General features: G+C 51.7%; 4 protein-coding genes across 10 annotated transcripts; 3 read left to right on the top strand and 1 right to left on the bottom strand.

The window, feature by feature from the left end:
* The first annotated feature begins 115 nt into the window (after positions 1-115).
* arfgap3 (ADP-ribosylation factor GTPase activating protein 3) lies at positions 116-4,239 on the top strand. 2 transcript variants are annotated; one of them, XM_049760763.2, is made up of 16 exons: positions 116-308; positions 764-882; positions 976-1,048; positions 1,108-1,239; positions 1,305-1,385; positions 1,456-1,528; positions 1,589-1,648; positions 1,716-1,762; positions 1,835-1,989; positions 2,065-2,196; positions 2,276-2,413; positions 2,482-2,592; positions 2,651-2,777; positions 2,896-2,983; positions 3,061-3,185; positions 3,269-4,239. In XM_049760763.2, the coding sequence occupies exons 1-16, from the start codon at positions 240-242 to the stop codon at positions 3,284-3,286; spliced, it is 1,548 nt and encodes a 515-aa protein (XP_049616720.1). In that variant the 5' UTR covers positions 116-239; the 3' UTR covers positions 3,287-4,239. The 2 variants fall into 2 exon arrangements, with proteins under 2 accessions (XP_049616720.1, XP_049616719.1); XM_049760762.2 differs by having other exon boundaries at positions 2,893-2,983.
* A 247-nt stretch (positions 4,240-4,486) lies between these two features.
* ikbip (IKBKB interacting protein) lies at positions 4,487-7,820 on the top strand. Of its 2 annotated transcripts, XM_049760775.2 has the most exons (4): positions 4,521-4,938; positions 5,018-5,135; positions 6,786-7,007; positions 7,062-7,820. In XM_049760775.2, exons 1-4 carry the CDS (start codon positions 4,748-4,750, stop codon positions 7,581-7,583), a joined length of 1,053 nt encoding a protein of 350 aa, XP_049616732.1. In that variant the 5' UTR covers positions 4,521-4,747; the 3' UTR covers positions 7,584-7,820. The 2 variants fall into 2 exon arrangements, with proteins under 2 accessions (XP_049616731.1, XP_049616732.1); XM_049760774.2 differs by lacking the exons at positions 6,786-7,007; positions 7,062-7,820 and adding an exon at positions 5,507-6,600 and having other exon boundaries at positions 4,487-4,938.
* Positions 7,682-10,015, bottom strand: ckap4 (cytoskeleton associated protein 4). Its single transcript, XM_049760765.2, has 2 exons — positions 9,507-10,015; positions 7,682-9,017 (listed from the first exon to the last, which is right to left on the bottom strand). The coding sequence occupies exons 1-2, from the start codon at positions 9,906-9,908 to the stop codon at positions 7,938-7,940; spliced, it is 1,482 nt and encodes a 493-aa protein (XP_049616722.1). The 5' UTR covers positions 9,909-10,015; the 3' UTR covers positions 7,682-7,937.
* Positions 10,016-10,852: 837 nt separating this feature from the next.
* On the top strand, positions 10,853-20,923 carry bltp3b (bridge-like lipid transfer protein family member 3B). Of its 5 annotated transcripts, XM_049760721.2 has the most exons (25): positions 10,853-11,053; positions 11,136-11,314; positions 13,003-13,165; positions 13,245-13,283; positions 13,350-13,441; positions 13,525-13,714; positions 13,818-13,958; positions 14,026-14,193; positions 14,270-14,450; positions 14,518-14,601; positions 14,676-14,831; positions 15,158-15,270; positions 15,335-15,476; positions 15,573-15,766; positions 15,868-16,566; positions 16,649-17,229; positions 17,536-17,619; positions 17,874-18,022; positions 18,131-18,279; positions 18,344-18,494; positions 18,620-18,655; positions 19,396-19,655; positions 19,722-19,824; positions 19,891-20,006; positions 20,072-20,923. In XM_049760721.2, the coding sequence occupies exons 2-25, from the start codon at positions 11,271-11,273 to the stop codon at positions 20,198-20,200; spliced, it is 4,164 nt and encodes a 1,387-aa protein (XP_049616678.1). In that variant the 5' UTR covers positions 10,853-11,053; positions 11,136-11,270; the 3' UTR covers positions 20,201-20,923. The 5 variants fall into 5 exon arrangements, with proteins under 5 accessions (XP_049616678.1, XP_049616677.1, XP_049616681.1 ...); XM_049760720.2 differs by having other exon boundaries at positions 10,853-11,314; XM_049760722.2 differs by lacking the exon at positions 18,620-18,655 and having other exon boundaries at positions 10,855-11,314.
* Positions 20,924-21,034: the final 111 nt, after the last annotated feature.

Genomic DNA, 21,034 nt, shown 5'->3' with positions numbered 1-21,034 from the left:
GAATGCACAGTAGAAAATGTATCAAGGAAGCCATTTAATTGTTTTTCTTGCGTGAATAGCCTCGCAAACTACATTACCCACAATGCACTGCAACCACAACTTCGCCACGTGCTATTTTCAGCCAATCACAGGCGAGCTAGAATGTTTTCCTCCTGAAACGTACGTGTCACTTGGCTTATAATTAAACATAAACCCGTTTCTATTTACTTTCCTACCAGCTACCACCCGCTTAAAGAATCATGGCGGAACCCAGCAAGCAAGACATTAGTGCCATTTTCAAGCGGCTTCGCTCCGTTCCCACGAATAAGGTAAGACTTTAGCTCCGCTCGTAACAAGGAAGTAAGTCGACGTCTGACACGTCGCACCGTCACTGTTAGCATAAAAGTTAGCAACCCGACTTTAAATAACGACACACTACGTGTGTTTGTGTGTTAAGTTGATTTATTTATAAAGAATGTTCACGTGGAAGCAACTTCGGAAGAGTAATTAGGTGTCAGCTAATTACTAGCTGGTTGACAGGAATGAGTTTGGGTAGCTTTTATTTTGACAGTTAAGTGTCATTTAATTACTTCTAAATGTTCTACACCCAATTACTATAATAAAAAAAGGCAATTAATATTTCTACAAGTTTTTAACGTCTGCTTCAATTGTGTGTGTCATCTAGTTTGAACAACAGCTGTTACCTCTTAGCTTAGCTTTTGTTAGTGTTGATGAGTTGTATAAAGTTCTATTCAATACTAGTTTAGTTTTTTTTTGTTCTCAGGCTTGTTTTGACTGCTCAGCGAAAAATCCCAGTTGGGCCAGCATCACATATGGCGTGTTCCTTTGTATAGACTGTTCGGGAACGCACAGGTCTCTAGGTGTGCACTTGTCCTTCATCAGGTGAGCATGAGTCAATACTAGGTGTGCATTTTATAATGGTTGCATTTCTAATACACTTTGGCATGTAACAAAACATGATCTTCTTGTCAACAGGTCCACAGAGCTGGATTTTAACTGGTCATGGTACCAGCTGCGATGCATGCAAGTGGGAGGCAACGCCAACGCGGTGAGCAGAGCCGCACGCAAACCGTAAACGACGGCGTGCTGACCTCATTTCCCGTCTAGGTGTCGTTCTTCAACCAGCACAGCTGCACGGCCAACGCCGCCAACGTCAAATACAACAGCCGGGCCGCTCAGCTGTACAGAGAGAAGATCAAGACGCAAGCCACGTACGCCACCAGAAGACATGGCACAGAGGTAACAAAAATATCATCAATGTATGGATTTCGTCATCTATTCATTTGCACGTTTTGTCTTCGTAGCTTTGGTTGGACAGTCAGGGTTCAGCCCAGACCGCGTCGCCAGAAGAGAAGCACGACGATTTCTTCAGTCTCCACACACAGGTACTAGCCCTCGACTCACAGTCGCACCTTGCAGAATTAACACAGCGCTCTGTATGTGTTTGATGAACAGGAAGTTCCGGAAAATATGGCCAAGATGAGCCTCAGCTCTGTGACATTTGACGCGGAAGGCAACGTGGAAGAAGGTACTGGCATTTCTGTCTATTTATATGCATATTCATATCAATGCATCTCGTGAATTTCAGGCAATGCTGAGAACGGCCCCAGTGTGGACCAGCTGAGCGCTTCCCCGAAAGCCAATCCAGGTTAAACGCTCATTCGCTCACTTGCGCATTTTCCTGTTTAATAATAAAATCTGTCGTGTTCTTCCAGAACCCTTGTCTCTTCTCAAGAAGAAGCCGGGCGGCACCAAGAAAACGGTACGTCCACATACACCTCTCGTGTCTCGCTATCTTATGTAACACTCGAGTGTGTGTGTTTCATCCTCGCAGATGGCCGCCAAGAAAGGCGGCCTGGGCGCTCAGAAGGTGAGCGGGAAGAGCTTCAACGAGCTGGAGAAGAAAGCGCAAGCTGCCGACAAGCTCCGGGAGAAGGTAGAGGACGTGGCCGGCGACAAGAAGAACAACACTAAAACGGCCCAGTCCATGTGAGGACACGCTCGGATTGTGTACCTAATCTTGTGTCCGCTCAGCGTTGAGTCCATCCAATGATGTGCTCTCAGTGCGCCATCCATGCGTCTGGCCTACCAAGACCTGGAGGAGCAGAGGAAAAAGGACGACCAGAAGCTGAAGAATCTGGACGGGAAGAAGCGGGAGCAGGCGGAGAGACTGGGAATGGGGCTCGGGGTCAGAAGGTACACTTAGAGCAGACCTTGGAGGTCCAAAACACAAAAACCAGTTTGTTTCTAACGTGCCGTTTCTCTCGCCCCCTAGTGGAGTGTCGCACTCGGTGACGTCCGACATGCACATCATCCAGCAGGAGCGCCCCCTGGCGTCCAGGACAGGCAAACAGTCGCGTTTCACCGAAGACTATGACGACTACGATGACGACGAGGATAGCTTCGGCTCAGGGTAGGATGCGGAGAAAAAGTGCCGAGCTTTCATATTTTACACGGCCGCTCTCTTTGAAACCATCTCAGGGTCCTGTCCCGTTACGAGCACAGCAACTCGTCAGACTTTCTCTCCCGATGGAGCAAGAAACCCGAACCGGACTTCTTCTTGACGTCGGCCATCACCTCGCTAGATGAAAGGTGAGAAGGTTCTGACTCGATTTCCATCCGCTGTGATGACGTCAAAGTCTGCTTGCAGGCCCGCCCCGCGCAGGAAAGTAGACCCGGCACCTGTCCCAGACACGGGAGAAGCTCGCAAGAAATTCGGCCAGGACGTCAAAGCCATCTCCTCAGATATGTACTTTGGGAAGCAAGACAACACAGAGGTACAGATATTGTTTACAGGATTTCATTCTCGCACTAGCTTCTTTTTGTTGTTTCTTGTCTCGGCTAAATGAGCAAACTTAATGTCAGACATTTCAAAAGAAGTTTGCTTGTTGGCAGTACGAAGCCAGATCACGCCTGGAGAGACTCGCCGGGAGTTCTGCTATAAGTTCAGCTGACTTGTTTGACGATCAGAAGAAGCAAGCCGGTGAGTATCTCGGACTGGTCGGTAACGATACGCCAGTGTGAGCGTTTTGGTCTTTTTTTAAATTTCTTCGATTGCAGCCAGCTCGTACCGCCTGACCAACGTGCTGCCGAGCGCTCCCGACATGACGCAGCTGAAAATGGGGGTGCGCAACGTCGCCGGAAAGCTCTCGGTCATGGCCAGCGGCGTCGTCAACACCATCCAGGTCTCCGCTCGTCATCACCCAAACGCTCATCTCCTTTCCTGAACGTCTCATATTTAAATGTTTGTGTGTGTGTGTGTTTTTAGGACCACTACAGCTCTTGAAGAACATATGAGGGGAAGTATAGGCTCAAGTCCAAGGTGAAGACTTTTTGTATTTAGTGACATGTTGGACAAAATTTACATCAACTGAAGCTTTACAAAGACTTTTTTTAGCTTTGAAAAAGGCCAAAGTTTGTGAATAATTTCCTCTTTCGGCATGTAAATACAGCCAGAGCCAATGTTATGAAGTTTAAAAAAAAAAGTGTTCTTTCTAATGCTTAAAGTGCTCTTAAGTATCTTGGGTGGCCTTGTCAATTCATCTCAAGCTCATTCAAATAGTTCTTTAGGAAATAGTAACACATCAGTCCGAATATTTTTTTTTTGGAGGGTCGGAGCCTCTTTTTGAAACGTGCAGCTTAGCATAAATGCTAATATGAGATGATGGTAAAAATGATCAAGTGCACTTAGTGTGTGACTGGAACTTTTGCACTATAAAGCAGGGTGCGTTTCTTTGTTCTTATAATTAGACACTTTAAATATTTTAAGGGATTTGCCGAGCCCTTTTTGCAACTTGAATACGTTGAAGGCAAGTTGTTAATTTGGGCATTGATGTAGGCAGATGGTGCCACTCTTGTTTTAAGGTTAAATATTAGAGCTGGATATTTTATTTTCTTGAATCACTTGATGTGTTCAAGCTGGGAGTCGGAGCTACTAAATGTTTATTTTCACCATTCCTCAATGTCTTTGTCCAAAGTTAGAATTATTATGCTTTACTGTGGAGTGATTTAGTTACATTTTTGCCTCTTTCTTTTTTGCATTTTGCCAAAATTGGCAGCTTTTGCTTGAATGTACTTTAAAGTTGTGTTAACTGAAGTAAATGTATCTATATACAAATAGTTGACATGTACTGCTGTTTACCCAAGTTTCATATATATAAAGGACTTTGTACAAGCTACTGGCAATCATATTGTTGACAATGTTTTTGGGAGCATTTAAAATAAACATGCTTGCATTTATTTATGATTATTTTATTATTATTAAAAAGCTTATTTACTTAGTTTTGTGTCAGCGTGAGGGAACGCTGGCAACCGCTGACGTGGCTGTCTGAGGCGTTCAGGGTTTTCCAGGAAAGTGGGAATATTGAATTTTCAAAAACTTTCGCGCATTAAAGTGACAATTCCTTCACAAGCAGCTCATTTGGTCACTGCTATGAATTAGGTTGGGTATTAGCAGTAGTATTGGTGTAGTTATCTGCAGTAACTTTGGATGTTTTATTTTTCCCGAGTTGTCGCTTTTATGTTGGCGTTGAAATTTACGAGGCACATGAAAGCAGCATTATTCAAGCACAACCGGGTCAAAAGAAATCAGGAGTAGACGTGCAAAGAGTGTTTTTTAATCCCATTTTTACTTTTATCTGTATATTGTGAACGTTTTGGGGACTTAAGTGGTTCATCTTCAAGAAAATTGGTGAGTTTTTTTCCCTCCCCGTTCCTGCTGATTTGGGCCAGTTTAAAGTACGTCAAAATGCATGGCGAGGTGAAGCAAAGAAAGAAAAAGCAAAGTAATGAAGTAGTCACTCCTGATTCTGCAAACAAACAAGACCAAGACACAAAAGCAAAGCGTGAACATGTCAGCACGCCTTCCAAATCCTCCAGTTTAGATCTTAAATGCATCATGTGCGTGCTTTCGCTTGCAGTCTGCGCTGCACTCAGCTGGTAAGTTCTAACCACACGTGCAATTTTAAATTCAAATAATATTTTGTCTCATCTTAATTTATAAATATCTTTTTTGTAGGATGGTGCTGCAGCAGAATGCCAAGTTCTCTCAAATGGAGGAAAAATTTGCACGTTTGTATGGAAAGACGTCAAGTTTGTCTCAAATGGAGGAACAAGTCGAGATGGTTTCCAAAAAAGTAAGTTTTGTTCTAAAATGTGCAACGTGACACTTAGTAATCAACACTTTAGAACTAATATATAAACAAAAGTGTTATAAATGCATTGGGGTATGAATGACAGAACCACTCCAGCTGTAAGAGGAGATCTTTTGTATCTCATGAGGGTTCCAAATTAAACCATGGTGACGTTTGTGGAATCACATTTTGTCATATTACACGTAAACTGTCCACCCACCAAACAACAGACGACAGTGTGTCAAGCTCCACCCTCTTGGGTACCCTACCTCAGGCGACTGCCATTTTGGTACCCTCCCATCCAACAAATCTGTGGATTCCTGGCTTGAGCACTCCCTGAGAAACGGCCCTCCTGTTTTGTGTTGCGGCTGCAGCTCGCCGCCTCCGAGGAAGACCTCCAGGCGGCGCTCTCCACCGTATCCTCGGAGAGCGGGCTTCGACGGGATGTTTCTGAGCTGCGCGTTGCCGTGGCGACGCTGCAAGCGGAGGACAGCTTGGCGTCGGGCGACCTGCAAGCCATCAACGCCCGCTTCCTCAACGTGACGGAGACGTGGCAAGACCGGCTCGCCGCCGCCACCTCCGAGCTGGCTTCCCTCAAGGCTGAGTCCCGGGAAGCCCACGCCAGCGCCACGGAGCGGGTGAACGAGGCTGAGCGGAGGGCCCGGTCGCTGGCCAAGAAGCTTGAGGAGCTGGAGGACAGCACCAGGAGGAACGCCCGAGCCATGGAGCATGCCGAGGAGGACGACGCCAAGCGTGCGCAGGCGCAGCTGGACTGGAACACCCAGCAGATCCACAAAATGGATGAGAACATCAAGAGGCTGGCCCGCAAGGAGGCGGAGCTTAGCGCCCAACTTCAGGAGCATCTGCCGCGGGCCAAAGAGTGCGAGGAGCATCTCCCGCACGTGGAGGAGGCGCTGCGCTCCATAGTGAAACTGGGGGCCGACCTGAGCGGCGCCGAGAAGCGCATGGAGGAGTTAACGCTTCAGGTGTTTTCGGCCGAGGACAACATGCTGAAGACGCTCAACCGGATCCTCGCCATGCGCCAGGAAATTGACGCCCTACAAGCTCGCGGCACCATCCTCAAGATGAAGAGCGAGCTGGAAGTGGTGCGGGAGGCTGTGCATGAACTCACCATGGTACTCAGGGCGGGGCAGACGAATGAGGAAGAAGAGGAGCCGGATGAAGAGTGGGAGGAGCCAACCGAAGCCCCTCAAGATGACATCACACAATAATGACACCGCAGAGAGGACAGGAAGGGCCTCTGCTTAGCATTGCTGGAATTATTTTCTTAGTTCAGTGTCAAAATAGGTCAAGCTTCGGTTTTTTTTGTTACTTTGTGTTACTATTTTCTGTTAAATTATCCCCCCCATGCATTTCTTTGTCCTCAGTGGAGTAGCAGAGCTGGACTGCTGTTCATTTGTAGACCCACATGATTGACATTTTACCAATAAATTATAAAATAAACAAATTGGATTTTTTTTTAATTTACTGAAATACAGTACAGTGAAAACTTTAATTAGTCTGTATGCAGTAGTTTGGGAAATAACTCGATTACAGGTTTAATAGCGCTCTCTTGTGGCCATGTTGGGGAAATACATCAGCAAGAACTTCACATTTAAATAATTCTCAACAGAATCTCGTTCTGTCTTGCAGTGCGAGAACGTGCACCTGATGCTGGACGACGTAGGGGGTCGCCGGAAGGCTGCGCGGACCCAGCTGGAGAGCCTGGAGCAAGACGTGGGCCAGCTGAAGGAGTGGGCGTCCGAGTTGAGCGATGAGCGTCTGGCGCTGCGGTCCAGCGTGGACGCGCTCAGCGGCGCCGTGGACCAAATTGAAGCGCGCACCTCCGCCATCACGGTGGACTTTTCCAACAAGGTGCGTTTGATTCATCAGCCTCTACTTCTTGACACCTGACTGAAATAAAAATAGGTGGCGTCGGTGAGGACGGACGTTCGGCGTATGGACGGCCTGCGCTCGGAGCTGGACTCCCTCTTGACGCAGGTGTCGGAGCTGGAGGAGCAGGCGTCGCGGTCCGAGCGCTCCATGGTGGGACGCATCAGCGACGTGCTGGCCGGCAGCATCGAACGAGTCTCCAACCTGCGAGCGGCGTCCGAACGCAACGCGCAGGCTTTGGAGCAGCTGCGCCGACGCCTCCCCGAGCTGGACGCCGCCGACCGCGGCGTGTCGGAGCAGCTGCGGGAGCTGGAGGGCGGCCGGGCTCGCCTGATCCGCACGGTGAGCTTCGCAGCGGACCTCAAACCCAAAGTGGGCGCCATCAAGAGAGACTTCGGGGGCTTGGAGCCCCGGCTGGCCGACCTCACCTTCCGCGTGGGGAACCTGGCTGAGGAGCTCAGCAAGAGGGACGAGGAGATCGCCCAGCTCAGACGCACGTTAGACGGACTCACGTCGACCCAAGAGCAGGACATAAGTGTCACTACTGAACAGGTCTAAGTTTTATCAGAATTTTATTTTTTTATTTAATTCATAATTCAACTTTCTGGAGCTAGAAGGTTGTCGTGTGTAGTATACATAAAAATGTGACATTGAGGTCAAGAAGAGTGTTTTTTTATTGGAAAATAAAAAGGAGTAAACAACAAATTCTTGACAAGACCTTATTGCTTTTGATTTCCAAAAAATCTTTGGTGAAGGCAGGAAGCTGTAAAATAAAAAAAAAACCCTAACAGTGCAGATTGAGTGTTGATTCACAGCTCAGCAGTCCATCCAGCTCCCTCCTCATTTCTTGTCCTACCTGTGCAACTTCAAGTTACTAACGAAGAAAAGAGTGTTTTGTGATTTGCGACGATGCTACTCTTCCGCCTGGGCTTCTGGACCTTGGGACAATGCCTCCAAGGCCATCTGTAAGGCGGCGATGGCTTCTTGCTGCTCCTCCAGCTTGGCAGCGTGCTCGCTGGTCCCCTCGGCGGCCAGCCTCTCTAGCTCCTCCACTCGCTGCGCCATGATCGAGTCCGTGGAAGCCAGCGAGTCCTGCGCCTCCCCCACGGCTTCCACGTTGGCCCGCAGCTCCTCCAGGTTCTTGCTCAGGACCTCCACCTCCTTCCCGGAGAAGGCTCTGCCGGCCAGGTCACTCTCCTGGGTGTCGTACTCGGAGAGGAGCGACTCCACCTTGGAGGTGATGGACTCGCTGTTCTCCTCTGAGGCTTTGAGGCGGGCTTCCATGTCGTCCGCTCTCTTCTGCGCCTGAGCGGCCACTTCGTTTAGCTTGGTCTCCATGTCGCGGACTCCCTCGGTGGCCACCTCCAGGACGCCGGTTCGATCCTTGAGGGTCTGGACTTCCGTCTCGGCGTTAGACACGGAGAGCTTGAGAGTTCCCACCGTGTCCTGCACCACCGACCTGAAGGACTCCACCTCCTGGGAAAGCGACGCCACTTCCTGGCTACGGGTTCGGAGCTCCTCCCTCACAGAGTTGATCTGCTCCCGGATGGAATCGGTGGAAGCGTCGGCCTCCTGCTTGGTCGCCCTGATCTCGGCCACCACGTTCACGATGGCGGCCAGCTCCTCCTTGACCATGGCGGGGTCTTCGATGCCGCCCAGCCGGGCCTTGAGGTCGGCCAGCTGGTTCTGGGACTCGCCCTGGGCGTTGGTGAACTCGGCCACGCTGGCGCGCACCGAGCTGCTCACCTCCTCCAAACGCTGCTCCACCGTCGTCTCCAGGGAGGAGAAGTCACGCTCCCGGGCCTCCTTCACCTCGCTGATGCCCTCGGAGAGCTCCTTGAGGAGGTCTTTCTGGAGCTTCTGGAGGGCCTCCTCCACTCGCCGGGTCTCCTGCTCGCCCCTCGCCATCCGGGTCATTGCACCCTCCAGTTCGGCACGGGTGGCGCCCAATGACGACTCCAGAATGTCCACCGTGGTCTTCAGAGAGGCAACCTAGAGTTGGAAAAATATTAAGGTGAGCATTTTGCGGTGGAACCTTTCAGATGCAGATGATGATTCATCAATCTGTCACTACTGCTGAGGAGGTCCGATTTTCTTTTTGCCTTCTGATGATTGCTACATATATGGACCCAATTTTACTCAAAATTCCTGGAACCTATGGAGAACATGTTGTACATAAACAGAAGTGATCTTAAAGTCAGAATGAAACCAAACTGCTTTCGTTATTCTGGGGAGATTCCTTAGAAGATTTTGAGTATGGCTCAAGAGAGTTGATTGACTTGCCATGCGTGTAGTTTGCATTCAGTGACCCCCAAGGGGGTTCACCCAACCCCTCAAGCCAACCCCTGACACGCCCCTCGATCCAAAAGCACACCAAGTACAGACACCAAGTAGAGGGACTGCACCGTCATTTCAAAGGTCACAATGCTGGAATTAATAATAAGTTGGGTGCAGTGCCTGCCTAATGACATCTCAACGAACCTGTTGAACGACGCCGTCCATTTTGCCGCTGATCTCAGCGCTGATTTGCGCACTTTGGGCGTGCGTTGCGCTCGTCTGCCGAATCTCCTCCACCACCTTCTGCAAGTGGAAGGCGGCCAGGCCGGCGCCTCCGATCATTACCGCGTAGAAGAGCATCGAGAACAGGGTGCCCAGGCAGCTCCTGCCGCCGCTGCCGCTGCTGCTGCTGCCCCTGCTGCTGCTGCTGCCCCCGCTGCTGCCGCCGCTCTTCTTCCCGGATGAGCGCGGCGACCCGTGGGCAGCTGAAGAGCCGCTCACGCCGTTACTTTTCTGGGACTTCTCTTCCTTATGTACCGGTGCAGCTGCAGAAGCTGCAGCTGCTTTCTCGCCGGCGTTGCTCTTCTGTCGGTTCTTGGCCGTCATGATCGCTGGAGGTGAACTGTGTGAAAAGAACGTGTGTCGCTGTGCTGGCCGTTTTTGCGTTCGTGGATGGATGGAGTTTTTGCTTCTTTTTTTTTTTTTTTTAAACCGGCTCTGCAATAGCGTATCAGGGAGCGAGTCGTGTCTTTAGGTTGGCTTTTGGGACGTCCCATGTTGGACTCCTGCAGGCGAAACTAATGCAAAAAGTGAAAGAAAGTGACGACGAAGTGACAAATACTTAACTTCTCAAACAACATTTTTGGTAGTTAAGCATTTATGCGTTATGTTAAACTTTAAAATGATATTATTATAATCTGGGGGCGTGGTTTAGAAGCAAAACACCTCCCACCATACGTGGCAACTGGCCTCCTGCCACATCCCTTAATGCCACCTCACAAGTTTCTAAGGAACAAAAAGTCCTTGTTTTACAATCTATGGGTAAATTGGATTAAATCTACTACATTTCTTCCCACTTCTGATTGTTGTAGGTACTTGTCGTGCAGAGAAAATGTAGTTTGTAGATCTGTATTTAATCTTGAAACGCAAGAAATGACACAAAAGGGTTATTGTACATGCCCTACAAAGAAAGAAAGCGTTAACGTTAAGCAAAAGTACAATGAACAAGTGAAACCCGCAGTAAACAAAACGCTCTCAATTCTAATCTTGTCCGCTAGAGGGCGCCAAAGTAACGTCTACGTGTACTGCGTGTCCGCAACGTCATTTCGTCTTGAATCAAATGAGATGATAATACAGGAATTTTGCGAAAAAATAAACCTGTGAAGAAAAGACTTTGTTTTTGAATCATTCATAAAATTTGCATATTAATTTTGCAAAGAATCAATTTCAGCCTCCCGCCGGTGACACATTTATACACATTCACAAACATTAACTTAAAGCAGCTATTTCAAGTGATTTAGGATTTCAGGTACAATTTTATAGTATTGAGACATTTAGATGGAAATGTTTTAAAATAGACACGATGCCTCCCAAAGGCATCATCACTTTTTCCGAGCGACGCATGAATGCATCACGACTGCACGCCCTGCCCCGGTGACAGCAGACACCGCCCGCCGCCATCCAGGTGCTCACCTCGGGGGAGCTTCTTTCTGGACCCCCTTTGTTTTCGGAGCCTCTACCGAGCTGAGGAGGTGCACCACCACTGTGCTATGCTTTGTCTCCAAGAACGACCACCTAATGCCCCGAACCCCCTCCTCCTCCTCCTCCTGCCAGGAAAAATGAAGTGGGAGCACGGTCCAAAAATGAGGACAGCCACGTTCTGACTCGTCCGTGTCGCGTCCAAGCTGAGTTGGGAAGCCTGCTAAGCAAGCAACCACCCGGGGCAAGTCTCCCGGACTTCGCGGCGCCATGGCGGGGCTCATCAAGAAGCAAATCTTGAAGCATCTCTCCAGGTTAGTGAGCCACACGCAACCGGGTACGGGGGGCGATCGGCAGGGGTGATCCAGAAGCTGTTAGACCGTCAGCCTACCGAAACGCCCGACACCAAGACTTTGTCATTGTGGTTCAGGACAGCTTGTCGGCCCTTGCAGCCGCCGTGCGGCGATTGTCAGTCGGCCTTTTGCCTCCGGTGACCCTCGCTGAGCTCACGCAGCTAACCGGGCTAAGCTAACAGGCTAGCGGGGCTAATCCCTCGGCAGCCCAAATGACAGGTAGAACCGGTTGCCTTTCCGAGTCTGATTTATTCAAATAACAATCTTAGACGTACCTTTAACGTGATCTTCCACCTTAAACTTAATTTTAAAAATCATTTTTATCGGTATGGGAAGCAACGTGAACGTATTCCAACGCGTCATTCGATGAGAGCAAGGTGCACATATCTTGTTGACATGTCATTAAACTTGCCGTGTCATCACTTTAGTGGCCTCGCTTGAATTCAAATAATCTCACGTTTTAGCACTTAATCACGATTTTCTTCCCGTGTTTTATTTTAACTAGCTCCAAGATGTCTGCATTATTTATCCCTTTCCAGGGTTTCCTCAAGAGTCTTCAATGGTTGAGCTGCTGTGACGTCACCCATTGTTTTTCCTCCATCCACCTGCTGCCAACCTTACTGCCTCTTTCTGGTTTATAATCTGTTTGTGCAAACAGTTGCTTCATTTCAACGTTTGTAGAGGAAGTGGCAGCAGAAGTGGCATTGTTGCCCCAGAGCAGGCCTGTTGGCGTCCGCAGGAGGTCGTGTCGAAGCGCCCTCGTGTTGTCACGCTCGCATCGTCTTTGGTTGTGTTGTTTGTGTCAACATAGGTGCAAAAACTTTCCTGTGGCCTGTGCTGCCGAATATTATTTCCTCAAATAACGCCCTTCACGCATATATACACCTTCCCGTTCTTCACTCACTGTTTTTAAAACAACACTGTTGAACAATGGATGTAGTCTTGGCATGTCCTCCATTTTGTGTTATACCTTTTTACAGCATCCATTTTGAGGTGAAACCTGCTATTGTTATTGGCCTCACTGTTGACTGTTAAGGCATGAATCACGCCGGCTTACTGTGGGTGCACTTGAAGTCCTCCGTGTGCGTGAGCGAGCAATATTTGGCAGGATGTCGCTTTCTGCATCGTGCTCACCTTCACGCCACTTTCAGGTCATAAACAAATCCCTCGACCTTCACCGGCAATGCTGGCAAGAATAGATTTTATTTCATTTTTTTCTCCTTCAAATTTTGTTGTGGTTGCGTCTCGACTACTTGTGACATGATTGTGCGGTTTACTTTTTGTGTGTGTAGCCAGCGTGCAGGTTGCCTCTGCTAAATAATTTACGGAATTGGAGAGGAATGTGACGCTGCTTGTGATAGGAGGAGGTGCATTCTAAAGAAATGTCCTGCAGTGGTTTTCGGGCCTCACACCCTCTGTAACTTTTTCTTTAGAAAATTCTTTGCAGCACAACCATTTCCCCCTACCCCGGCATTCCACTGGAAGACTGCAGACGTCCACTTTGTGTGTTTTAGTCTGCTTGCTCAAATCAAAGAGCAAACTTGCAGTGTGGACACACACGGAAAAAAAACAACTTGATGGACCTTGTGCAAACACCAACATTTTCTGTGTGAATTTATTCTATGGGGATGTTTCCCGTGTGCCGGCAGGTTTGCCAAGAACCTGTCGCCCGACAAGATCAACCTAAGCACGCTGAAGGGCGAAGGTCAGCTCACCAACCTGGAGCTGGACGAGGAGGTGCTCCAGAGCTTGCTGGATCTTCCCACCTGGCTGGCCATCAACCGCGTGTGCTGCAACAAAGCCGCCATCCGCGTACGCCGACACGCATTTCCGATCATTTGATGGCACGCCGCCGCATTCGCTCATGATCGTTGTGTCACCCCGTCCACAGATCCCCTGGACCAAGTTGAAGACTCACCCCATTACCCTGGTAAGTTGCTACCTGCTCATCGAACCGTTTGGGGGGGTAAGTCACCTCATTTTTTTGATCTTCCAGACGCTTGATAAAGTGGAAATGGAAATGAGCACTTGCGATGAACCCCGCCCCCCCAACGGCCCCTCCCCTATAGCGACGGCGTCGGGTCAGAGGTGAGCTCCCGCCCTAAAAGAAATAAATGAAAGGTGGCCCGGAGCGATTTCTTGCTGACGGGTTTGCACGGCGGCCTTTGCAGCGAGTACGGCTTTGCCGAGAAGGTGGTGGAGGGCATGTCGCTGTCCATCAACTCCATCGTGATCCGCATCGGCGCCAAGGCCTTCAACGCTTCCTTCGAGCTCTCCCAGCTGCAGGTGTACAGCGTCGACAACAGCTGGAACCTCAGCGACTTGCGCTCCACACGCATTCAGGACCCTCAGCGGGGGGAGGTATGCAAAACTGCACATTCCACCAAAGCCTTTGTCTGCAGGGCGCCCTCTGCTGGGTGTGATGGTGCATTGCCAGATTAAGACACGGTCTCCTACGTTGCAGCTGCTGTCCTTCAAGGAGATCAGCTGGCAGATGATCCGCATCGAGGCCGACGCCATCCAGAGCGCCGAGCACGACATGCTGAGCGCGCCCATCCGCCTCATCACCAACCAGTCCAAGATCCGAGTCACGCTCAAGCGACGCGTAAGATATCCACACGCAACCGCCCGCTGCCCCCGTCTGTCTTTGACGTGTCCCCGTTCCGGTCCAGATGAAGGACTGCAATGTTGTGGCCTCCAAGCTGGTTCTGATCCTGGACGACCTGCTGTGGGTGCTGACCGACTCGCAGCTCAAAGCCATGGTGCAGTACGCCAAGTCCCTCAGCGAGGCTATGGAGAAGTCAGCGCAGCAGAGGAAAAGCTTGGCCACCGAAGACCAGGTCAATACCGCCGCCCGTCAGACCCCTCCTGCTCCAACTGGACTAATATTAATTTCCCCTCACTCTCGACTCACAGGCGTCGTCCGGGCTGCCCTCGGCCCAGCAGGCGCGCCCGGCGCAGACGTTGGCAGCGGCCGACCAGAGCGCCACCATGGCCAAGCTCTTCAGCGACCACGACGTGTGCGAGACGTCGCACCACCTGCAGATCACGCATCTGGACCTGCACATCTGCGACGACATCCACGCCCCGGACAAAGGTGGAAGCAAATATGACACTTTTGGCATCGTGATTTTTACACAAGGCATTTTTGTCTTTCTTGGCAGCGTTCAAAAAGAGGATGACAGGTGGGGCCATGCAGCTGTCCTTCAGCTCCATCACGCTAGACTACTACCCCTTCCACAAAGCAGGTGTGCCCTTTTCTGACATATTTCAGTCAATATGATTATTTTTTTTGCCTCTAGTAATAACCTGACTGTTCCAGGCGATAGCTGCATGCACTGGATGCACTACAGCGAGGCCACCAAAACGCGCGAGGATTGGGCGCGGTGCCTCCTGGATGAGTTCAAGTCCAACGTGGAGATGCTGAAGAGTGCGGTGCGAGGCCAGCAGGGGGCAGCGCCCGCGCACAGCTCACCCGGTAAGCGCGTTCGGATGGCCGACGGGCGCGACTGTTACGGCGCATGCACACACGCTGGGTTTTGTGTCCCCAGTGTCCGTTAGGGACGATGTGTATTGGCCCATTGGGCTTAGTGAGGCCGAGGGAGCCCTGGTAGAATGGAGCCCGCACATGCAGCCTCCAGCCCAGTGCTGCTGGTGCCTTGAGCCAGGTACCATGCTGTGCTGTGTGTGTGTGTGCGCACACTCCCGTGCGGTGGTACTCGCCTCGCGTGAGGCCCAGCCGACTCCCCTCGGTCACTCGTCTCGCGGCGCTCGCCTAGTTCTCACCCGCTGGTTCCTCCCAAGGCAAGATCAACACGTCGTCCACCTTGGCCTTCAGCGCGCCACCTCAGAGCCCCAAGACGCAGCTCATGTCCAGCTCGGTGGTCCTCAGGATGGCCGACTTCAGCATCTACCAGGTTGGTCTTTTTCGCCCCAACCGTCATCCTTCGCTCCCGCTGATCGAATATTTTGTGTCGGCAGGTTTCCACGGCGGACCAGCGTCGCTCCAGCCCCAAGACCATGATCTCCTGCAATAAGAAGTCCTTGTACCTTCCTCCCGAGATGGCGGCCATCCACGTCGAGTTCACCGAGTACTACTTCCCGGATGGAAAAGACTACCCCAGTAAGTCCACATGCTCTGTGGTGCTTTTTCGATTTATATATTTTTTTTTAACGGAGCTCTCTACCCCCCCCCCCCCCCCCCCCCCCTCCCCCACAGTCCCGTGTCCCAACCTGTACGTCCAGCTGAACGCCCTGCAACTGGTCTTGGACGCTCGCAGCCTGGTGTGGCTCAACCTCTTCGCTTTGGACCTGCGGCAGAGTCTGGAGCAGTTCATGGAAATCTACAAGCTCAATGACTCGCAGAAACCCGACGAGCACGTGGACGTCAAGGTGGACGGCCTCATGCTGAAGGTATGGGGAGTTCAAAACAAAGCAAAACCACAAATTGTAAACTAGCTCAGTTGTCCAACTGGAAGATTGAGTGTCCACTAGTGGTCTTTACGTCCTCGTAGCTGGTGATCCCGGCCGATCGGGACCCCTCGTGCCCGCCCGACCTTCCCCGCTCCATCTCCGTGCAGACGTCGGAGATGGTGGCCACCAACACCCGCCACCCGGCCAACTGTACCCGCGCCCACCTGGAGGCGCTGCTGCAGGCCTTCCAGGGCGAAGAATTCTTCTCGCCCTCCTACGTCTCCTTCCCCCGCTCGTCCTCCTCTCTGCCGCTCCTTCATCCCGTTTTCCGCTACCACGCCCACGAGCAGGACACCCGCCTGCACGACATCTACCGCGGCCTGGTGGTGCCCAGTATGACGGCCGACGCCCTGAAAATGCCGGCCGCCGCCGACTTCTGGGCGATGCACTTTGCGCAGTTCTGGGTGGACTATGAGGGCAAGGGGCGGCCGCAACCCTTCGTGGACTCCTTCCCCCTCACCGTGTGGGCCTGCCAACCCGCCAAGCTCCTCGCGCACCAGGAGAAACTGCGGGGAATGTCCCGAAGCGCCTCCGCCGACTCCGCCGGGCGTATGCAGAGGAAGCGGCTGCTGAAGGAGTTCTACAGCGCCGACGGCGCGCCCCCGCCGGCCCACAGTCCATCCAACGGACTCCATAAACCGCAATCGTTGGACAGCTTGCCTTCTTCTCCTTTGACGTCTTTGGGCAAAGATGCTGATGTCCACCTGCTGGTGCAGGTTCACAAACATCTCAGTGCTCAGGTACGCTTGGCTCTAATTTCTTTGGGACGTGTAAACGGAGTTTAGAGCAGAGTGCCAAAGCTTCTCGGCTGTTTTTCCCCAGGTGAGCCACCAGCAGTATGTGTTCCTGATGCGTCTGCAGCGCAGCATCAAGGCCCTGCAGCAGACTTTGCAGCAGGACCTGGAAGACATGGGGTGTCTGCGCAAGGCTCCATCCCAACGTCCCGCCGACCACCAGCCCTTCACCGCCTGCCTGGGCCTGCTGCTCAAGAGCGCCGAGGTCTCCCTCCTCCTCAAGCCCGTCGCCCAGACCGAAGGCTCGGGAACTCCTCTCGGGTCGGAGCTGTCCCCCTCGGCGAGCGGAGGAACCTTGGAGCCGGCCGGCGACGCGGAGGCGAAAGGGACCTCCACCGCGGACGAAATGCTGTGCGGCGACGTGCCCTCGGCTAAAACATCTCGTGGGCCTGACCCTCTGGTCCCCACCACCGCCCCGGCGTCAAATCACCAGCCCTCACATGAGGAGAGGACTTCCTCGGCCAAGAATGCCGGGAGCCGGAGTTCCGGTGAAGGCGAGGAGATGGTGGCCGAGGTTTTCTCCAGCGAGGACGAAAGCAAGCTTCAGGCAGGTGAGCCGCTTTGTGAAGACAAAGCTGCGGCCGCCAAGATGACCCAGTCCACGTCCAGGTATTTGCTAGTTCCTACTTTATGCTTAGCTAGCAGCTTTCCACGCACACTCAACATCAACCACTTCCGTCAGTCATACATAATGCCCTCAAAAAATAACCTTGGCTGGTGCTTCATGTCCTCGGTGTGAAATTGTTTTACATCCATAAATAGCAGCGATGGGCTTCACTATGGATGTTCTCTCTTCCTTCACCGCACTTGTGTCGTCATTTCTCATTTCCTCCTCTGGTCTGCAACATTTCTCAACTTCCTTTTTGGCCTCTTCGCTTTTGACTCTCGCAAGGTGTGTGTGTTCTCTCTACCAAGGAAAGGAAGTTTGTCTGTCGTTTCCGATCTCCTCAGCTCCTCATCTACCTGCAGATCCTCCTCCCTTTATTCCATGTCCAACATGTAAGGCCCAAATGGATCTGTGACTATCATTATTAGTATGTGTGTGTGTGTGTGTGTGTGTGTGTGTGTGTGTGTGTCTTTTGGACTCATACATAAAAGTGCAAACTTGCGCACGTATTTGCACGTTTGCATGCGTCCTTTCTCGGCGTGCCGCTGTACAGTATTTGTCGTGTACTCGTGACTAGTCACGCATGAACGCTGACGTTCATCCATGTAGACGTGTGTCAGACAAGGGCGCCGTTTGTGTGTTGCAGCGGGCGCCTGATGCGCGACCGCTCGCAGTCCAGTTTCTCGGTGACCTACAAGAACATGAAGAAGAGTCCGTCCCTGCAGTCACTGGACAACATCTCCATCGACAGCTACCTGCTGGAGGACGGCGACACCTACAGCCTGATGGAAAGAGGTGCGTGCACCCTTGCAAGTTCACATCAAGCCACCAGGCGGCAGTGTTGCACAACACTAAAAAAAACTTGAGGTCAATTCTCTGCTCTTCTTGTTTTCCTGTACACAGATGACATGTCCATCTCGGGATTCAAGGCCGCCGCTGACAGCGGCGCCGAGGTCGCTGCCCCCGCGCCAGTCCCAGAGCAGGAAGGAGGCGTGTCCCCCGACACCGTCAGCGCCGCCTCGCAAAGCATCGATGAACCCTCCAAGGACATTGTAAGAACTCTGACGTCTGTTTGCCTCCGAGGGCGAAGTCTACACGTGTGTGTGTGTTGCGCAGGTGTCGGTGCTGGTGCTGAAGGTGCACTCGGTGTGCGTGGCCATGGAGGCGGCGGGCGAGAGCACGGCCGTGGCTCTGGAGGTGGACAAAGTCACGCCCGTCCAGTTGGGCAACGTCAGCTTGCGGCAGTACCTCAGCAGCCGCAGCCTGGGTAAGCCCCGCCCTCGCCGTCCTTTTATCGGGTTGACGGTTAACTTCAGAAGCCTCTTCGGTGGCGATTAGGAATCCCGGGACTAACAGACACGCTAACACGCCTTGGTCATATTTACCCCGCAGGTATGGTGTGTTCAATGCCGGCTCAGAGCAGCCAAGGTAACACCTGCAACCTGGTGTGCATGCTCATGTGTGTGTGCGCGCCGTGACACTTCTCCTTCAGTCGCCTTTGCACAAGTTCTGCCACGCGCGCGGAGGTCACGCACGCCTAACGGCGTCTCGTTCCGTAGCCACGGCGACGCCCGCCTTGAAGAATTTGCCGGTAATCGACGGAGCGCTCCCATTATATGCGACATTAAGCCATGCACAACGTGCGTGCTAGTGGAATCAAGTGCAGATGTCGAGTCTTCCTCCCTGCCTGACTGACTCACCCTCCCTCTCGCACATCACTCACTAACCCCCCCCCCTCCCCCCTTCCATCTCGCCACTGCAGCAACAGACTTTGCGGTTTCAGTCCCGCGATTCCTGCCGACGAGAGAAAACCTCTTGCTGCTTCCAGCTATCTCGCCCCCCCCCCCCCCCCCCCCGCCCCTCCCCTTCCTTCTTTTGGACCCGCTGTTGCTGTTATTAACCTCGACATCACACCATGACTCCGCTCCCTCGGTCTTGTACGCACAAACCTGAATCTCATAAACAGTCAACGTGTTGAACCGAGGTCCTCATTCTTTGCCGAGAGTCGCCAGCTGCTCATCTTCTCGCCCGAGGGTCAAAGTCTCTTCTCCCTTTTTCGCAGCACTTTTTGTCGCTTTGTGGCGTCCTTCCTGCCTTTGTTTTTCTTCAGACCTACTCGTCCGTTCTAGCTGTCGATGTAATGCGTCCATCAACGTTTATGTTGGCAGGCCCGGCCAAAGTGCCCACGCCGTCCAAGGGGGCCCCCCACCGGCCGGAGGTGCGGGCCCGGCTGGAGAGCGGGCCTTGCGCCGCCGCCCGCTCGCCGCTGGCCGAGCGCAACGGCTTCCTGGACTTGCGCCTGAGCGGCTACCGGGCCGGCCTGCTCATGTCCACCTTGCACAACCTGGCCCACTTCCTGGAGGACGACACGGCGCCGCAGGTGCTGCCTATGGAGATCAGCGTACGGGACACGCACATAAACTTGAAGGTGAGCCAAAATGTTCTTGATGAAATTCAATGAAAACAAAGCTTACTTTTGTTGTCTTTGCCGCAGGACGACAGCCGGCGGGACAACCCGTCCGACTCGGAGCCCATCACGCTGCAGGTGAACAGCCTGCTCATCCGCCGACGTGACGACGGCGCCTTCTCCATCGGAGGTAAGACGCCCGCACATTCGGCTAACATAACCCGGGCTGACTTCGCCCGCTCCCTCCTGCTCACAGCGGACCCCGAGGCCAAAAGGTCGTCGTCGACGACGGATGGCGCCCTGACCCCGGTCAGCGAGGTCGCCGTCGCGGAAGCCGCGCAGACCCCCACCGGCCCGTCAAACCACGAACAAGTGAGTTAGCACCGTTGCGGGCGTTCTCAGACGCGCACGTGATACCACGACAACCGCTCCCGCAGATGCTGATGGAGGAGAACGATTGCCTGAAAGTGGAGCTGTCCCGGGCCAAAATGGCGCTGGCCGAGGTTCAGATGGAGAGGGACTCGCTGCTGCACAAAATCAACAGCCTCAAGGTCAACACCAGCTAGCCGCTTACCGTGTGGATATTTCCTAATTTAATAATTCCTTCATGAAGCAATGCAGAGGATGAAGAAAAGTACTTTTTTTTTTTTTAACAGCAAAATGACGTGTGTGCGTGTCGTGATGTGGACTCGGACAAGGGTTGAATCAAATCTTAATGAATGTTTCTGAGGAATGTCACCGTGGAAAGATCAATTTTGCACATCTTGCTCTTATATGTGTGTGTGTGTGTGTGTGTGTGTGTGTCCTCTTAGAATGTGAGAGCTCTTTTGTACACAGATCTGAACTGTTGCACAGTGTTGAATGTGCGCGTCGGTAAGAACAAGCATTTCATTCCCCAGATGAGTTTTTATGGGTTGGGCCGCTTCCCAGCTATTTTTCTAGGAAAAATGTACAGCGTGTACTCCCGTTCAGCTTCGCTCCATTGCTCTTTGTGCATCTTTCTGCCCGTGTGGTTGTCCGCCATCTTGATTGAGCTGTACAAAGGGAGATTATCTTGTCATATTTTGTCTGTCAACGCTGCTGAATTGCAGATTAAAACAAGCAAAAAAAAAAAAATCTAATATGAAAATAAGAAAACCATCCACTCAGATGATGTTTATTTTGACAGGAAATGAACTTCTTTGGAATGTTTTATTCAGAATTGTTTTGTTTTTTGTGTTTAGCAATTAAAAAATATAATTAGAATTATTTTTTATTTTTGTTTAAAATTACAACATTGTGAAAAGAAATCCTTTTTGTGCTCATCATTGCATTGACGAGCTGTCTCAGCATTTTATTTTGAAGACTCGAACAAAGGTATTGCATCCCCGCCCTCTTCTTCGACTCCTCGGCAGCTTCAT

This window comes from Syngnathus scovelli, chromosome 22, assembly GCF_024217435.2.
Source record: "Syngnathus scovelli strain Florida chromosome 22, RoL_Ssco_1.2, whole genome shotgun sequence".
Lineage (NCBI taxonomy): Eukaryota > Metazoa > Chordata > Actinopteri > Syngnathiformes > Syngnathidae > Syngnathus > Syngnathus scovelli.
This window is presented reverse-complemented; position numbering and strand designations above follow the sequence as displayed.

Bases quoted from the DNA above. Each gene is read 5' to 3' on its own strand.
- ckap4 (XM_049760765.2), bottom strand. From the start codon at position 9,908: ATGACGGCCAAGAACCGACAGAAGAGCAACGCCGGCGAGAAAGCAGCT. The intron at 9,018-9,506 runs GTTCGTTGAGAT...TTCCAACTCTAG, and splicing joins TGGACGGCGTCGTTCAACAG to GTTGCCTCTCTGAAGACCAC.
- bltp3b (XM_049760721.2), top strand. From the start codon at position 11,271: ATGGCGGGGCTCATCAAGAAGCAAATCTTGAAGCATCTCTCCAG. The intron at 15,271-15,334 runs GTTGGTCTTTTT...TTGTGTCGGCAG, and splicing joins CCGACTTCAGCATCTACCAG to GTTTCCACGGCGGACCAGCG. The intron at 20,007-20,071 runs GTGAGTTAGCAC...CCGCTCCCGCAG, and splicing joins GCCCGTCAAACCACGAACAA to ATGCTGATGGAGGAGAACGA.
- ikbip (XM_049760774.2), top strand. From the start codon at position 4,748: ATGCATGGCGAGGTGAAGCAAAGAAAGAAAAAGCAAAGTAATGAAGTA. The intron at 4,939-5,017 runs GTAAGTTCTAAC...TCTTTTTTGTAG, and splicing joins GTCTGCGCTGCACTCAGCTG to GATGGTGCTGCAGCAGAATG. The intron at 5,136-5,506 runs GTAAGTTTTGTT...TTGCGGCTGCAG, and splicing joins TCGAGATGGTTTCCAAAAAA to CTCGCCGCCTCCGAGGAAGA.
- arfgap3 (XM_049760762.2), top strand. From the start codon at position 240: ATGGCGGAACCCAGCAAGCAAGACATTAGTGCCATTTTCAAGCGGCTT. The intron at 309-763 runs GTAAGACTTTAG...TTTTGTTCTCAG, and splicing joins GCTCCGTTCCCACGAATAAG to GCTTGTTTTGACTGCTCAGC. The intron at 1,386-1,455 runs GTACTAGCCCTC...TTTGATGAACAG, and splicing joins TCTTCAGTCTCCACACACAG to GAAGTTCCGGAAAATATGGC.